Here is a 14,191-nt window from a genome sequence, read left to right as displayed (position 1 = left end):
CTTCCTGACTTGAGTTCGAGATGATGCATGTTCTGAGTTTGGCCATGACCAGTTAGGGTCACTGATCAGTGAATCGGGCAGCATGTCTGCACTCGGCTCAGGAGCACACAGAGATGCTACCAAGCTCAGCTGCTTTTCTCCTTCCTCTTTGAGAAGTTCAGCTGCTGTTGTACTTGGTCTTCATTTCTTTCTACATCCTTGGCAGAAGCAGAACTTCCAAGTCTTTATTTCCTGATTTGCTGCTTTACCCAGTAATAGGGATGAACTGAAACCCACTGGGTTGGGAAGCAGACGTAGGGACCCCCCCATCCTTGTTAAAAAACACAGCCCACTGAAGAAGCACTGAACCACTCCAGAGATTACAGCCCTGAATGTAGGAATTTCGTGGCCTCTTACTAATTTTTTTCCCCCATCTCTGTTCAGAGGGCCCGATAGACATAAACATGAGTGAGATTGGAATGGATGCCATCCATGAACTCTTCTCTAAAGACCCAACCATCAAGCTTGGCGGTCACTGGAAGCCATCAGATTGTGTGCCTCGGTGGAAGGTAGGGTGGGGTCAGACCCCAGGTGCTGGGAAGCCTCCCTGGCACTTGCTGTCATGTGAATCACCATGGATTTCACTCTGACATTTGGTAATTTGCACCCTACTTACCACTTATTGCAAAGGATTTGCATCTGATGGAAACATATTGGAGGAGTGGGTTTCCCTGAGGACTTTGCTGTAGCCGCAGACATACGCATTGTTCTGATCACTGAACCAGGACCCTTTTTCTTCCTTCCAGGAATATTGGCTAAGCAGTGGGGGGAGGCGGGTGGTGGGTCTCTCCTGATAGATTTGCAGAAGCCATCTTCACAAATTCAGCGCTTTATGCTTTATTTGGCATTGTTGCCATGAATTTAGTGGAGTAAAAAGCAGAACTATCTAGCCTGACTATGAGAATTGTTTAGTTTTTTTCTGCATGACTGTAATCAGGAGACATCAGTAGTGTGGCTCAAGCTTATGACAGTGGCTTAAGTCAATTCTTTGAACAAGTGTTGCGTAAAGTGCTTATTCCGTGCCAGCCCTGTGGATGCTATAGCGCAGCAGTGATCAAAGTGGATCTGGAACAAAGCAGTGTTTCCACCCCATCACTGGGATGTAAAGTCAATTTAATGATCAACGTTAAATATATATATATAAGTGTTTTTTTATGTCGGTTAAAAGTATTCATTTAGTACATGTGTTGATAATATGGGGCTTCCCAGGTGGCTCAGATGGTAAAGAATCCACCTGCAATGTGGGACAACCCCTGGGTTGGGAAGATGCCCTAGAGAAGGGAATGGCTACCCACTCCAGTATTCTTTCCTGGAGAATATACAAGACACAGAACAAGGCTTTGCTCTGATGTAAAGGAGTGTTAAGACATCTCACCTCCCCTCCTAATCTCTTAGTTAGTGGTTGGGACAAGCACACCCACGTTGTTCTAAAACAAGCTGCGCTAGAATAGAGAGACAGGAGATACTATTGACAAAAGGGCGACTGCAGAGAAGTGGAGGGTAAGGCAGCTTGCCGGAGCCCCCCAAGCGGGCCGGGCCCCAGTGCTGTGGGAGTAGTCTAGGGAGCTCGCTGACTGGGCGGCCTCTGTCACTGTGACCCGCTGCAGGTGGCCATCCTCGTCCCCTTCCGGAACCGCCACGAGCACCTCCCGGTCCTGCTCCGACACCTCATTCCCATGCTCCAGCGCCAGCGCCTGCGGTTTGCGTTTTATGTGGTGGAGCAAGTGAGTGGCTCTTTCTTCCCTCTTCTTTCTTTTCCAAGACTACAGTTGAGAGAGCTTCAGGCTGATCCATCCTTGGGGTTAAGAGCCCATAAGATGGAAAACTCACGATTGAGTGGCCCTGTGGGGGCAGGGAGCAGAGGGCGTCCTGCGCTCCTCCGTGGAGACGTTCAGTACCAGCAGGTCTGCGTGCTGCCTGGAACCTCGTTTGCGCTTGAACAGAGGCCTCTTGTGGGCTGGTGGAGATGTTCAGGACCAGCAGGTCTGCGTGCTGCCTGGAACCTCGTTACCCTTGAACAGAGGCCTCTTGTGGGCTGCTTTTCCTGGAACTGCTTTGGGTATTGTCTTCACATTTCAGACCCAGGAGATAAGGGGCTGCAGGTAGAGATGGCCATGTTGTTCTTCCTTTCGTGTAGGGGGCTGGGTACCCTTCTAAATGCCGTTACACAGCTGACTGTGCCTTCAAACGGCCTTGGAGAGAGAGGCTTAGGTTTATCCTTATCACCCTTTTTTATTCCTGAGGAAGTTGAGGCCAGAGGTCAAGTGATGGTGAGTCAGTGATGAACCAGGCAGGACCCACCTCCCTTCCAGCCCAGTGATCTCTCAATAAGGTCTCCTTTAGGCAGGGCTGAGGCAGCAAAGATTCTTCTTCAAGAGTCCTTTTAAAAATAAAGTTCTGCTTCTTTTAGGTTGGCACCCAACCCTTTAATCGAGCCATGCTTTTTAATGTGGGTTTTCAAGAAGCAATGAAGGACTTGGACTGGGACTGCCTAATTTTTCACGACGTGGATCACATACCAGAAAGTGATCGTAACTATTACGGATGTGGACAGATGCCAAGGCATTTTGCGACTAAACTGGATAAGTATATGTATCTGTGAGTTTCATTTCCTTTTAATTAAAGAGGTTAAATTTAGAAGGATGATGAAAGATCCAAGGATGACCAAATCAAATTAGCTCCAACGTGAATCGCAATCTACTGATGAATGGATAAACGAAATGTAGTATATCCATTCATATGATGGAATGCTATTTGGCAATAAGAAGAAATGAAGTACTGATACATGTGACAGCCTAGATGAACCTATATGCTCAGTGAAAGAAAACTAGCTACAAAAGACCGAGTATTATATGATTCAGTTTGTATGAAATGTCCAGAATAGGCAAATCTGCAGAGACAGAAGGAAGAACAGTGGTTGCATAGGGTTGAGGAGAGTAGGGAGAAATGAGTGACTGATGACGGGTGCAAGGCTGCTTGGTGGGGGGGCGGTGATGAAATTGATTAACACTGATTGTGGCCATGGTTGCAAATCTCCATGAATATATATAAAAAAAACCCCATTGAATTTACACCTTACATAAGTAAATTAGGGACTTCTCTGGTGGTCTAGTGGCTAAGACTCCATGCCCCCAATGTGGGGGACCAAGGTTTGATCCTTGGTCAGGAGACTAGATTCCGCATACTTCAACAAAGATCAAAGACCCCACCTGCCACACTCAGACCAAACCAATCAATCAATAAATATTTTTTTTAAAATAATAAATGGGTAAGTTGTATGGTATGTCAATTCTGTCTCAATAAAGCTGTGATTTAAAAAAAAAATGAGAAAAGAAATTTAATTAGCTACTTGGGTTGATGCATTTGGCCCGAGGAAACCATTTCAGGTGGTTTGGGGCAGTAGCACAGAGAGTATTGCTTTACTTAAGACTTAGTTCTCCCATGAGATGGCCTGTTCTAGGGGGAAAAAAGAGAACACCCTTTCATGCACGGATAATTGATGCCATACATCTCCTTTTAGGCTTCCTTATACTGAGTTCTTTGGCGGAGTGAGCGGCTTAACAGTGGAACAGTTTCGGAAGATCAACGGCTTTCCTAACGCGTTCTGGGGGTGGGGTGGAGAAGATGACGACCTGTGGAACAGGTATTGCCCTTCTTCTGATGTCTTCTAGAAACACTCCCTTAGGCTCTCCAGACCAGCACTGTCTAGTAGGAATATGACGCATTAAGCCATGTATTTAATTTTCAATGTTCTAGTAGCTCTATTTAGAAAGATTTTAAAAAAGGAAAAAGGTGAAATTAATTTATTAATAAAAATATTTTAACAATTATACTTACTGCAGTATATCCAAAACAATACCATTTCAACATGCAATCCATATAAAATTTATTTTAATATAAAATATTAATGAGATATTCTGCATTCCTTTTTTTTTCTTACTAAATCTTAGAAATCTGGTGTGTACTTTACACACATAGCCCATTGCACTGAAACCTTCCCAAACCAGAGGTCAGATATGAGTTATACAGATTTATCCATGCCATCAGGTACGGCTCGTATTTTAAGTTTGTAGGAACAATCTCATGTGTGAGTAGTGTCAAATAGTATTTTTGTACAGTAAGTAAATAGTAGGGGCTTCCCTGGTGGCTCAGCAGTAAAGAATCCACCTGCCAGTGCAGGAGATGCCAGTTCAATCTGTGGGTCGGGAAGATCCCCTGGAGAAGGAAAAGGTAACCCACTCCAGTGTTCTTGCCTGGGAATTCCGTAAACAGAGGAGCCTGATGGGCTACAGTCCATGGGGTCACAAAGAGTTGGACACAACTGAGCCACTAAATAGCAGCCCAGCAACTATGCCATTTTTACATAAGGGATTTGGGCATTCTCGGATTTTAGTAACTGCAGGGCGGGTGCTGGAACCAGTCCCCCCACGTGGAAACTGAGGAACGACTATATATCACAATGAGAGTATAAGTTGGATTCAGAGGAGGCTGGTAAAAATTCAGATAATACAGAAGTGTATAAACAAAAGGGGCTTCCCTGGTGGCTCAACGGTAAAGAATCCACCTGCAATGCAGGAGTCGTAGGAAATGCAGGTTTGACCCCTGGGTCGAGAAGATCCCCTGGAGGAGGGCATGGTGACCCACTCCATGGACAGAGGAGCTTGGTGGGCTACAGTCCATAGGGTCGCCAAGAATTGGACACAACTGAAGTGACTTAGCATGCACGCACGCATATAAACAAAAGAGTGTAAGTCCTAATCCCCATTGATATCCTGTTTCCTTCCCAGGAAGTAGCCATTTCAACAAGCAGTTTCTTTATAGTTCTTTCTATTCATACATAAACAGCCCAGACACATCCCTTCTCCCCTTCTAATCATGTCAGTACAGAGAGCCATTTCATTGTTATTACAATTATGTGGTATTTCCTTGTGTAGACAGACAGCAATTTATTTTTAATCCTGTCCTGTTGATGAACAGTGTTGTTTAATTTTGAGCATCTTCTGTTCACATGTGCAAATATTTCTGTAGGTTAATTTCCTGGTCGCAGAACTGCAGAGTCAAGAAGTAAATGCACTTTAAAAATTTTGATAGTTATTGTCTGATTTTCCTTCAGAAAAGATTGCAAAAGTATTGTGACCAACAGTACATAAGCGTACAAATTTTCTTAGCACACCACCTGCTTTTGGATATAAACGACCATTGAAATTTGTGCCCATTTCAGCACAGCAGCTCCTGGACAATTCTTTCTCGGTCTGTTAGGTAAAAATGGCATCTCATCCTTTTAATTTGGGTTTCTTAGGAACCTGGTGAGGATGAGCAGCCTTTCCATACTGGTTTGACTGGTTTCTGAATCTAGTTGGGCTCCCCTAGGACATCTGTTGGAGAACGCAATGGCACCCCACTCCAGTACTCTTGCCTGGAAAATCCCATGGACAGAGGAGCCTGGTAGGCTGCAGTCCATGGGGTCGCTAAGAGTTGGACATGACTGAGCGACTTCACTTTAACTTTTCACTTTCATGCATTGGAGGAGGAAATGGCAACCCACTCCAGTGTTCTTGCCTAGAGAATCCCATGGACAGAGGAGCCTGGTGGGCTGCCGTCTATGGGGTCACACAGAGTCAGACACGACTGAAGCGACGCAGCAGCAGCAGCAGCAGGACATCTGTTCTGCCGGCTCATCCTGTTCTTTCTCCAGCTCAGCAAGGAGTCCCTCAGGCCAGGAATGTGTGACTGTTTCCCCAGCACCCCACATAATTCCAGGCACACAGTAGGCATCTCATACATGGTTATCAAATGAGAGGGAGAACACATCTTCACCCTGTCAGCCCTCCACACCCGCGGGTTCTGAATTTGAGGATTCAACCAACTGTGGATTGGGGGGTGGGGTGCGGAATTCCGAAAAGTTCCAAAAATCAAAACTTGCTTGCTCCCCATAAGCAACTATTTACATAGCGTTGACGCTAGAGGTGATGTAAGGTCTGCTGGAGGATGTGGGGGTCATATGCAGATACTGTGCCACTTTGGGCTTCCCAGGTGGCTCAGAGGGTAAAGAATCCACCTGCCAATTCAGGAGACGTAAGAGACACAGGTTCCATCCCTGGGTCAGGAAGATCCCCTGGAGAAGGAAATGGCAACCCACTCCAGTACTCTTGCCTGGGAAAGTGTGTGGACAGAGGAGCCTGGTGGGTTACAGTCCATGGGGTCACAAACGAGTCAGACACGACTCAGCGACTAAACAACAAACAAGCTGACCGGGGGCGGGGGGGGAGGGCATGTGTGCACACATGGTTGCACCTGTCACTGAGACCCCATGTCAAACCTCGGGAATTTTTAATTTCTCTTCTTTTTCAAAACTTTTCATATTGTAGACTTCTTTTCTAAAACCATGAACTTATCCAGAGGGAAAGTGACTTGAATATATAGATGCAAAAGAAGCACTGTTGTTCAGCTTGGCGTTCCTCAGCCTTGGTCTCACCTGTCAGACTTGATCATTTTACCCATCTTCTTTGTCTTGGACAGAGTCCAGAATGCAGGCTATTCTGTGAGTCGGCCAGAAGGTGACACAGGGAAGTACAAGTCCATTCCTCATCACCATCGAGGAGAGGTCCAGTTTCTTGGAAGGTTGGTGCAGTTTGTTTATTCCTCATACAAAAGTCCTGTATTTCCAGGGTCCTCAAGCATTGCAGTCCCCGGGCTTGCTACTCACCCCTTCCAAGGTCTTGTTCAGACAGCTGTTTGAGAGTTCCTGTTTATCACTCACTGAAGTGTGAGGCAGGTGTTTGGGGGCAAAATGATACTATTGGTGAAAAATGTGATTGTAAGATCTTTTAAGGAAATCACTTCTCCTTAAGCTTTGTAGTTGTCTGCGCTGTAGCCTTCAGGGAGTTGGAGAAAAACCCATTCGGGTCAAAGTCTGTGTAACTGACGCTCATGTGACAGAGTTTGGCACCCTCTCTGCGAGCTCAGTTCTGGAAGGGTGTCCCTGAGCCTCTGTGCGGCTGCAGCTGCTGTATCACCCTGTACACCTTCAAGGAAAAGAACTCCAGGTCAGGCTGAGCAGAGGCGAGTGCATGGCGTGCATCTCCAGGTCCTCGGGAGTGGCTCTTTCTGTCTTTTGTTAATCGTTGGGAGGACTGTCCTCACGACAGTCGATCTGACTGCATGAACTGTTTTCCTGGGGAGTAAGAGGGCACTGAATACAGACGGAACTTTCTCGTCCCGCCATTTAACATCTTACCTCCGCTTCCCCGCTCAGTGAGTGATCTCGAGCGAGCCAGTTAGGACTGTGACCCTCGGTTTCCTCCTCTGCCGAGGCGCGTTAAATAAAGTCCAGCAGCTCGCGTGAAATAGGAGGTGTTTCCAGGTCTGATAATGGCGCGCAGCCTGGAGGAGCCGAACGGCAGATGACCCGCCCTGCGGGGCCGGGCAGGAGCGTGGTCTCCCCGGGTCGTGCTGCTCGGCCCCTCGCTCAGAGCCGCCCCTGTGCCCCCGCTTCACAGGTACGCTCTGCTGAGGAAGTCCAAGGAGCGGCAAGCGGTGGACGGCCTCAACAACTTGAACTACTTCGCGAACGTCACGTACGACGCCTTGTATAAAAACATTACCGTCAACTTGACACCCGAGCTGGCTCAGGTGACTGAGTACTGAGAGGAGGAGGGAACAGTCGTTGGCTTCCCCCACCGCCCCCGGGACAGCAGCCCGCCGACGCGTCTCGGGGGGCGCGCCGCAGAGGAAGAGAACAGGAAACCCAGCGCCTCCTGAAGGATCACAGGGTTCAAGGAAAAAAAAAATGTGAACAGAGCACACGCACAAAAACGCCTTCCCCGTCCGGACCCGCCGGGGTGGAGGGAGGCGCCCGGGAACTGACCGACGCCTGTCCTGCTGCCCTCCTCCCCGGCCTCCCGCCCCGTCTCAGCCACGGGCCTCCGCAAGCGGAACCGGAGCCGCCCCGGAGCCTCTTCCCCCGCGAGAACGGCCTGGGCAGCTTCTTGGCCTCCAGAGCAGAGAGGCAGACCCGCGCAGGGCAGCTGTGTTTTAGGAAGAGCAAAAGGAAACTCCACACAACTATCCTTCTACATATCTGGTGTTCCCTCTCTCTCTCTCTCTTTTTTCTAAATTACCTGCTTTGGGTGGGGATTGAGGGTGGAGGGGGAGGGCTTGGGGAAGAGAAATAGACATGCAACAATCACTTCTTGAAGAAGTATAATTGTAAATAAGCCATGTAAAATGCCTTTTTTTTTTTTTTTTTTAATTTTCTAGCCGGCTCCAACTCAAACCGAGGGTTTATATATCAGATCCTGTATTGGTTTGGCAGATGCAGGAACTCGGCTAAAAGGGAACGACAGCCATCTCCCCGGTTGCTGTCACTGTGGAAGGGAGTGGACATAGAGCATGTCACAGCAGAACAAAACAGCCCAGTCATTATCACCAGTGGCCAGCTGCTTCTGCCTCACCTCGCGTCCCCTTTTCCGAAAGCGTTGCTCTTGACTTTGGCTTTGGTTTTCTCTTCCCTGTTGGGCAGTCCTTCCCGGTCCCAGCCTTGTGCTGAACAGGAAGCTGTGTTAGGATAGTGCTGTCCTGCTTGAAGCAAACCCTTCAGGTGGGCCCAGTGCACACCACTGGGTCTCTCACCTTGGTGTCTCATCCTTTCCTCGGCATCAGGAGAGAGTGGGGGTGTTGGTTTTTCCTACTTTCTGTTTCTCTCTCTCTCTTTCGCTTGCTCTTGTGGACCGTGGCCACAGTTTTTGAAATCTGTGCCTAAATTACCAACCAGCTTCAATGATTCCTCTGAATATTCCCCTTTTTGGTTTCTGGAAAGGTTTTTTTTTTTTTGGTGAACATTATTAACTAGTGTTGGGTTGGCCAAAAAGCTTGCTTGGGTCATTCTGTACCATCGTATGGGAAAGCCCAAATGAACTTCTTGGCCAGCCCAATATATAGAATCATGAGCAACTGAATGATGTGGAACTTAGCCAGGGAGCAGGTGACACTTGTGTGCTGCGGGTCAACTGGGATCCAGGCTAGACCAAATCAGAGCTTTGGGATTAGCTTAACAAAGCTGCCGGACAGACAGACACAGGAGCCCACATGCTCCTTTCACACCCCCATGTGCTTTTTTGAAGTCAGATTCTAAATTGCATTTGAATTTGTGCCTCTCTGTTTCCCTTGAGCCAAATCCCTCACCTCATAGTTCCCTTTGGCTCCTGCAGAATTCTGAGGAATACCAGGTTTCCCCCATCCTTTTCCATAAAACATATTTATGTATCCATACTAAAGAGTACTTTCTGAGGAGTACTTCATAGTTTTTTTTTTTAATTGCCTTGTTTGCCTTCAGTTTCCTTAATTTTCATGGTTTACATGGATGTGTGTGTAGGGGCTATATTTGTGTATATACACGTGGGTTGGGGTTTTTGCATGTGTGGGTTCCATGGACGTATGATCCCCACAAGCTGTGGGAGTGATTGGCCAGGCCTTGTTTTTTTAATGTGTGTTTTTGTTCTTTCGAAGAAGAGGATGCTATTTAGAAAAGAAACCGCATTGCAAACCTCTTACCAGCTCATATGAGAGAGCAGATTCCTGCCCTTGAGCACGCTGGTAAGTTGTTATCATAAATGTTTTAAAAGAGTTTTGAGCATTTCATGCTTTAAAAGACCTTCACAGGGAATATGACACACAAAGTTCTTTTGGTTTTCCTTTGACGTAAGGTGCATAAAGCAATAAAAATTTCTTTCCCCCTTCCTCCATGCGCCCCCAGGCCTCGTGCTGGCCTGGCCTCTTCTTTCTCTGAGAGCTGTGAGCTGCTTTCAGTGTGACAAAATTACTATGTCCTTTGGAAGAATTTGCCAGGGCAGACTGATCATTGGTCAGGGATGGCCCGTGTTTGAAGCCTTTCATTAGCATATTTGCCGTAAGAACAAATGCTGGCAGAAAGCTAACAACACCTAATTTGACAAAGAAAATGCTGGCTTGAGGACAAAAGGAAAAAGTCTTTCCAGGGCTGGAAGTTGGGTAACTTAAATCATCTTGCAATCATGTGTGAGTTTGTTTTATCTGTGTGAAGTCTCTTACTGTGCACTGTTAAATCATTTATCCACTAAACTGAGTGGGGAAACGTAAAAGAAAAAATGAAAAACCACAGCCAGCCCCACGTGCTGTTGATAGCGTGTTGATAGCGTGAAATTATCATGTTAAACAACAAGAACCAAGTGTGACCTTGCGCGTATTTTGGCAGCTGAAATTCCTTAAGGCTACCAAACGGATGACCCCTTAAATCAGCCTTGCCTTTCGATTGCAGTGTGCAAGGAAAAGTCTTCTTTCACACTGATTTTTTTGGCGGGGAGGGAGTGTCCACAAAGCTATTCATATTGACAACACAGGGCCTCCCCTAAGCCGCTCCACCACGGACACCTATAGCTGAACGACAGCCACGTGGACTGATGGTATCCACTCACCAATGACGATGACATTGAACTAGCTTGTTTCCATCACTACGATTTTTTGAGCTTGCTCTTATGTTTTAAGAGGTGCCAGGGGTACATTTTTGCACTGAAATCTAAAGATGTTTTAAAAAACACTTTTCACAAGAATATAGTCCTTTGTCATTACATTATTTACTCATGTGTTTGTACATTTTTGTATGTTAATTTATGAATGATTTTTTCAGTAAAAAATACATATTCAAGAACCAAACCTTGGTGGTTGTCTCTCTTTGTCCAGGACAGTTTGACTTCTTAGAGTCTTGGCTTCTGCTTTAGCCGAGCTGACCTCAAGGTGGTCCTGAGAGGAATACTGCAACCCAAGCCCTGCAGTCAGGCCAGTTGAGTGAAAAATGCTGCTGATGTAACCAAAGCGTTGAACCCCCTGTGCTATGGGGCATCTGCCCACACTTGGGTCTTCATTCAAGAACTGGCCCAGGAAGGGGATTCCCTGGTTAGGATTTCATGTTTCCACTGAAGGGGCCTCAGGTCCAATCCCTGGTTGCAGAGCTAATATCCTGTGTGCCAAGTGACCACAACAGCAAAAGATTTAAAAAGGGGCTTCTCTGGAGGCCTGAGCTTCCCTGGTGGCTCAGATGGTAAAGAATTGCCTGCAGTGCAAAAGACCTGGGTTTGATCCCTGGGTTGGGAAGATCTCTTGGAGAAGGGAATGGCGACCCACTCCGGTATTCTTGCCTACAGAATCCCACAGACAAAGGAGTCCATGGGTTCGCAAAGAGTCGGACACAACTGAGCAACTTAACGCTTTTATTTTCCCTGGTGATCTAGTTGTTGACTCCACACTTCCTCGCAGGGAGCACAGTTCCCTGATCCCTGGTCAGGGAACTAAAATCCTATGTGCCCAGAGGTGTGGCCAAAAAAAAAAAAAAAGGAATTGGCCCAGGTAATGCCCATTAAGTCAAATCAGACACCTGGAGGGATAGGGGAGGGTCGATGGAGTTTGCCTCCAGAAGGTCCTCGGGCCAGTCCAGAGTTTGCCGTCTGTCTGTGCCTACTTGGAGGTTGTAATCGTAGCTCTTTTTTGTTGAAGGTTTACCGCTGACTAATATTCTGTGGAAAGTTCTGTGTTCAGGTCCTAGGGATATAACGATTAGCAAAATAATAGGTCAGCGGCCTCATAAAGCTTACTTGTCCATTTCTCCTCCTGCACTCCTGATGGAAGGTAGGATTTAAATGACAACACAGTAAGTGCCATAAGGGAGGTAACTGCAGACCGTGAGTGCACGGTAGGGAAGGCATCCCTGAGGTGCAGCAGGTGAGCTGAGCCGAGGTGAACAGGTAACCTGGTGAGGAGAGGGCAGAGAGGGCAAAGGGTACAGCGGGCAGTGTTGGGCTGGGGCAGTGGACAGGGCCAGACTGCAGTGCAGGCCCTGGGAGCCAAGGTAAAGCATTTGGGTTTGATCTTTACAGCAGTGAGTTCAAGCATTTCCAGTAAGTAAGGCTGTGTGATGTAAAGTGAAAAAGAAAACCAGGGAACGTGTTAGACACTCAGTCGTGTTGGACTCTTTGCGACCCCATGGACTGTAACCCGCCAGGGTCATCTGTTCATGAGATGTCCCAGGCCAAGAATACTGGCGTGGGTAGACATTTCCTTCTCCAGGGGGTCTACCCCACCCAGGGATCGAACCCGCATCTCCCGCATTGCAGGTGGACTCTTTACCGTCTGATCCACCAGGGAAGCTGATGTGATGTAAGTAGAGGGTAATTTGAACAGATGGCTGGCAGCAGGGAGAATGGCATATTATAGAGGAACACAGGAGACATGAGGGGACCGACAGGAGAATGCCGTCCTGGTGGGGGCGGGGTGTGTGGGATGGAAGGATGCTGACGTCATCCAGGATCCAGGCGCACGTTGCTGTTGGGGTGGAGGGATCCACGTCTGGCTTCCCCGCTTGTATGGATGGCAGGGCCATTTTCATGAGACAAGGGCAGTGGAATTGGACCAGTTTCATGACGAAGATGACAAGATCAATCACGAGTGTGTTGACTTCAGGGAGTTTTGAGAAAACCAAACCAAAACAGCTAACAGGCTGTTCTACATTTGCTGGTTTGGGTGGCTCAAAGGAATGGTCAGGACCACAGATGGATTTTTGCGTCTCTGGACTAGGAGGAAAGTGAAGATCCTGGCAGACTACTGTCCACGGGGCTGCAAAGAGTCGATCACTACTGAGCATGCGTGCAAGGAGTGGGTGAGACTGCTTAGCGAAGGAGTAGAGCAGGATGGGCAGAGGGAGAATAGTGTGGCCTTGACCCAGGCCTCTAAGATCTCCGTTAACAGTTGGGAAGAAGAGATTGAATGAGCAAGGCAGACAGGAAGAGTGGTAGGAGGAAAACAGGAGTGGCCAAGACAGGAGGTCAAGGGAGATGTTCAAGGCAGTGGTCAGCAGTACTGCATGAAGCAAAGAAGTGAAGCAAGATGAGGCGTGAAGATGAATGATGATCAGTGGGGAGGATGCTGGTCCAGGCCAGAGCCAACTTGCTGAATCGAGTCTGTGACGGACGCCACCCTGGAGAAGACCAAGAAAGGAGGAGATGGAGTACCAGCAAATGTAGGCATTTCTTGAATTTCATGTATGGGGGTGAAAAAAGAAGGCTGGGGGCTGGAGGAAGTATGTGAGGCTCAGGGCAGGCTTTGATTTTCCAAGAGAAACTTGAGTGTGTCTTTGAACCCTAGGGAGATGCCCACCTAAGAAAGGTAGTTGAATATATGAGACAGAGAATAATGCAGCAGGAATGCTCCTGAACTAGTAACAGGTGAGTGAGACCAAAGCAAAAGCCCAAACCAGGAGGAATTAGAAGTCCTTCCAAGGCATCGCCAATAAGGTCTCCTGTGAAGACCTATTGCTATTAACAAGGATCCAGGGTCCAGTCCAGTGAGTCACCAGAATCGGAATTCAGCTGAATTGATCTCTGGTTCTACCACTTCCTCCCCACTGAAAGTTTTTTTTAATTTAGGGGAAGTCCAGTTGTAAAAATAGTAGTTCCCATTTATTGAGCACCGCTTCTGTGCCAGGGTCTGTGCTAATTAAGTGCCTTTTGCCCTCTCAGTCTTCAGACCTCCAAGGTGAACTCTGCCCTTTTTCAGAACGCGGTTTCTCAATCTCGCCTCTGGACCCTGACCTTTGGGGCCAGATAATTCCTTGGGCTTGATGGAGCAGGGAAGGAGGGTTGGCGTCCTCTCTGCAATGTAGCCGCACTGTGACCTCTACCGTTTAGAGGCTCGTGGCATAGCATGCCCTGCTCCCAATTGTGACAACCAAAAATGTCACCAGACATTTCGAGGAGACCACAGGGAGAGCAAAATCCCCCAGCTTTGAACCCCTGCTCTAGAGTTGAGGAATGAAAGCCACTAAAGCCACCGCTTGCCTGAGGTCACAAAACTAGCCAATGGAGCCCCCAGCATTTCAACCCCGTGTGGTTTTTACCCCAAGGTAATTGCTCTGAACCCCCAGGCTATTTCTGATGCAACTTCTTTTTTTAGTTCTTGCTAAATACTCTTACTAGCTTTTGTTCACAAACACACCTCACAGATATTTTTATTGTAAAAGTAATGCCTGAACACATGTTTGCTGAAAAGTCTTAGAAACTCCCTTTAGGTTAGCAGTTTAGCTCATGTCTGTATGCACCTAGATACCTATGTGCAAGTATAGGGAGAT

The 14,191-nt window shown here is 47.4% G+C and overlaps 1 protein-coding gene across 2 annotated transcripts in view; it reads left to right on the top strand.

Annotated features, from left to right (window-relative positions):
• Nucleotides 1-10,728, top strand: part of B4GALT5 (beta-1,4-galactosyltransferase 5) — a 77,316-nt gene extending 66,588 nt beyond the window's left edge. For both annotated transcript variants that reach the window (XM_025001326.2, XM_059893079.1), the window contains exons 4-9: nt 424-548; nt 1,647-1,763; nt 2,450-2,637; nt 3,560-3,682; nt 6,559-6,660; nt 7,539-10,728. In XM_025001326.2, the coding sequence (XP_024857094.1) occupies nt 424-548; nt 1,647-1,763; nt 2,450-2,637; nt 3,560-3,682; nt 6,559-6,660; nt 7,539-7,686 (803 nt within the window). In that variant the 3' untranslated portion in view covers nt 7,687-10,728. The remainder of the gene's footprint in view (nt 1-423; nt 549-1,646; nt 1,764-2,449; nt 2,638-3,559; nt 3,683-6,558; nt 6,661-7,538) is intronic.
• The last annotated feature ends 3,463 nt before the right edge of the window (nt 10,729-14,191 follow it).

The sequence above is a fragment of the Bos taurus genome, chromosome 13 (genome assembly GCF_002263795.3).
Source record: "Bos taurus isolate L1 Dominette 01449 registration number 42190680 breed Hereford chromosome 13, ARS-UCD2.0, whole genome shotgun sequence".
Taxonomy (NCBI): Eukaryota; Metazoa; Chordata; class Mammalia; order Artiodactyla; family Bovidae; genus Bos; species Bos taurus.
Note: the sequence above shows the minus strand (reverse complement) of the source record. Positions and strands in the feature narration are given on the sequence as shown.